Source organism: Parasteatoda tepidariorum, chromosome 5, assembly GCF_043381705.1.
Source record: "Parasteatoda tepidariorum isolate YZ-2023 chromosome 5, CAS_Ptep_4.0, whole genome shotgun sequence".
Classification (NCBI taxonomy): Eukaryota; Metazoa; Arthropoda; class Arachnida; order Araneae; family Theridiidae; genus Parasteatoda; species Parasteatoda tepidariorum.
Window position 1 is genome coordinate 85,273,751 of NC_092208.1, and position 1,971 is coordinate 85,275,721.

A 1,971-nucleotide genomic window follows, 5' to 3' on the forward strand; every position below is an offset into this window, starting at 1 on the left:
TTAATATCAATTAAAATCCGCCAATTATTATATATTATATATATTGTGATACATATCTTATCCCGAAATCAAGCAACTGTATCCCTTTTATACAAATTTATTTGCTCTCTGAAGTACTATTTAATTTATATATAGTAAAAAAAACTTTGCATAATGTTACCACATTTTTCATAAAGCCACTTAATTAAAGTCCGTCAGTTAAACGGCTAAATAAAATATTAAGTTGGAAACTAAGAATATTTTTGCCAATGTCACATCCACATTGTTTTTTTTTTTATCTCAGTTCTTTTTTAGAATTTGAGAGATATGTAGACTGTTTCATATCTTGTCTCACGAGAAAGATAAGTCAAAAATTCAGTAGATATAAATGCGTGTAATCGTGTTGTCTTAAAATAAATATATATCTTATCATTTTACAGCTGATATAAATGAAAGAGTAAAACATACGCAAATTTTATTATTTCTTAAACGCATTATTTGAAAGGCATACGTTTTAAAATCATGCCTTTTGTTACAACTGACAAGGACAACTTTACTTATATTTGGAAAATTGAAAACTTTAGTTCGTGGGTTCAAAAGCGTGGTGAAAGGGTAAAGAGCCCCTGGTTTACGGCAGATACATTGGACGAAACAAAATGGCGCTTGGATCTTTACCCTAGAGGAATTGACAATGGAAACGAAATTTGTATTTCTTGCTACTTGTGCCGGGCAGAAATGGATAGCGGCGATGAAAATGTAACCATTGGCTACGAGTTTGAAATCCTTGGCGTAGATGGCACGACTCTATTATCGAAAAAAGTTGAAAGTTTTACTTTTAAAAGAAAAGAATCATTAGGTTGGCCTGATTTTAAAAGTCTAAATGAAATATTTAGAGATAAAACCGTCTTCTTGCCAAAAGACACTTTAACTGTTCGATGTATCATGTGGGGTTTATTTCCACACAACGTCAAGGCAACCAGGACATCTGCTTTGACCGAAATCGGTGTTGGTGGTTGCTTTTTCAAATATAGTATAAAGTTATCAACATTGGAAACTCCGGTGCATTATTTTGTGCCAGGTCCTTGGCGGATTGAGTTGACGTTTTACCTTTCCGAAGATGAAAACGTGTGCGTCAAAATCAGAAAATTTGGCGAAGTCACCTTCAGATACGTTCTTCAGTGCAAAGTGGCCTTGCTAGATGTCGAAGGAATTGCACACGAAATCAGACAATCGGAACACATCATCGAACCCAAACAGGAAGTGAAAATATGGGAATTTCCACCTTTTATCAAGAAAAACAAACTTCTGGCCAACAAAAATTTACTGCTTAGCGACGATGTGATTAGTTTCAACTGTGACTTTTCAATATCTGACAGAAGTGATGTAGTTGAATTTGAAGAAATTATCCCGATGCCACAAATTAATAGCAATGCGTCATCGCAAAACATCTCAAGCATCGACAATTTGAGAANACATTCATATGTAATTGTATGTTCTTCCTTTATAAAATCAAAAATGTGTCGCAATACGGTTTGCGATATCATTGTGCTTACGGATGAATATCAAGACGATGATTTGAAATCAAAAGCTCTCGATTACATGAAAGAACATACGAATGATATTCTCTTATCAGGTGAATGGAAACGGTTGATAGAAAACAATGCTAAATTAGCTACTGAAATTTTGTGTAAATTATCTATCAGGATTGGAAAAGCGTGAAAAACGTACCTTTAATTTAACATTTCAGTGTATTTTTTAAAAAATTATTTCAATTATAAATATTATGCATTACACTTCTATTTCTATGATATTACAATAATTAATAATTAAGAAAATTCCCTTCTGGACGATATAATATTTCTGTGTACATAATATTTTTAAAAATCTATTCCATTTTATATAGGAATGCTTATATATATATCCTACCAACCATGTCCTACCAACCATGCTTTCCCAAGGACTACTCTAAAGCAACTATTTAATCATCGAAAA

The 1,971-nt window shown here is 32.5% G+C and overlaps 1 protein-coding gene across 1 annotated transcript; it reads left to right on the forward strand.

Moving 5' to 3' along the window:
* Positions 1-501: 501 nt before the first annotated feature.
* On the forward strand, positions 502-1,698 carry LOC122272123 (speckle-type POZ protein B-like). The gene has a single exon (XM_043055267.1). The coding sequence runs from the start codon at positions 502-504 to the stop codon at positions 1,696-1,698; it is 1,197 nt and encodes a 398-aa protein (XP_042911201.1).
* Positions 1,699-1,971: the final 273 nt, after the last annotated feature.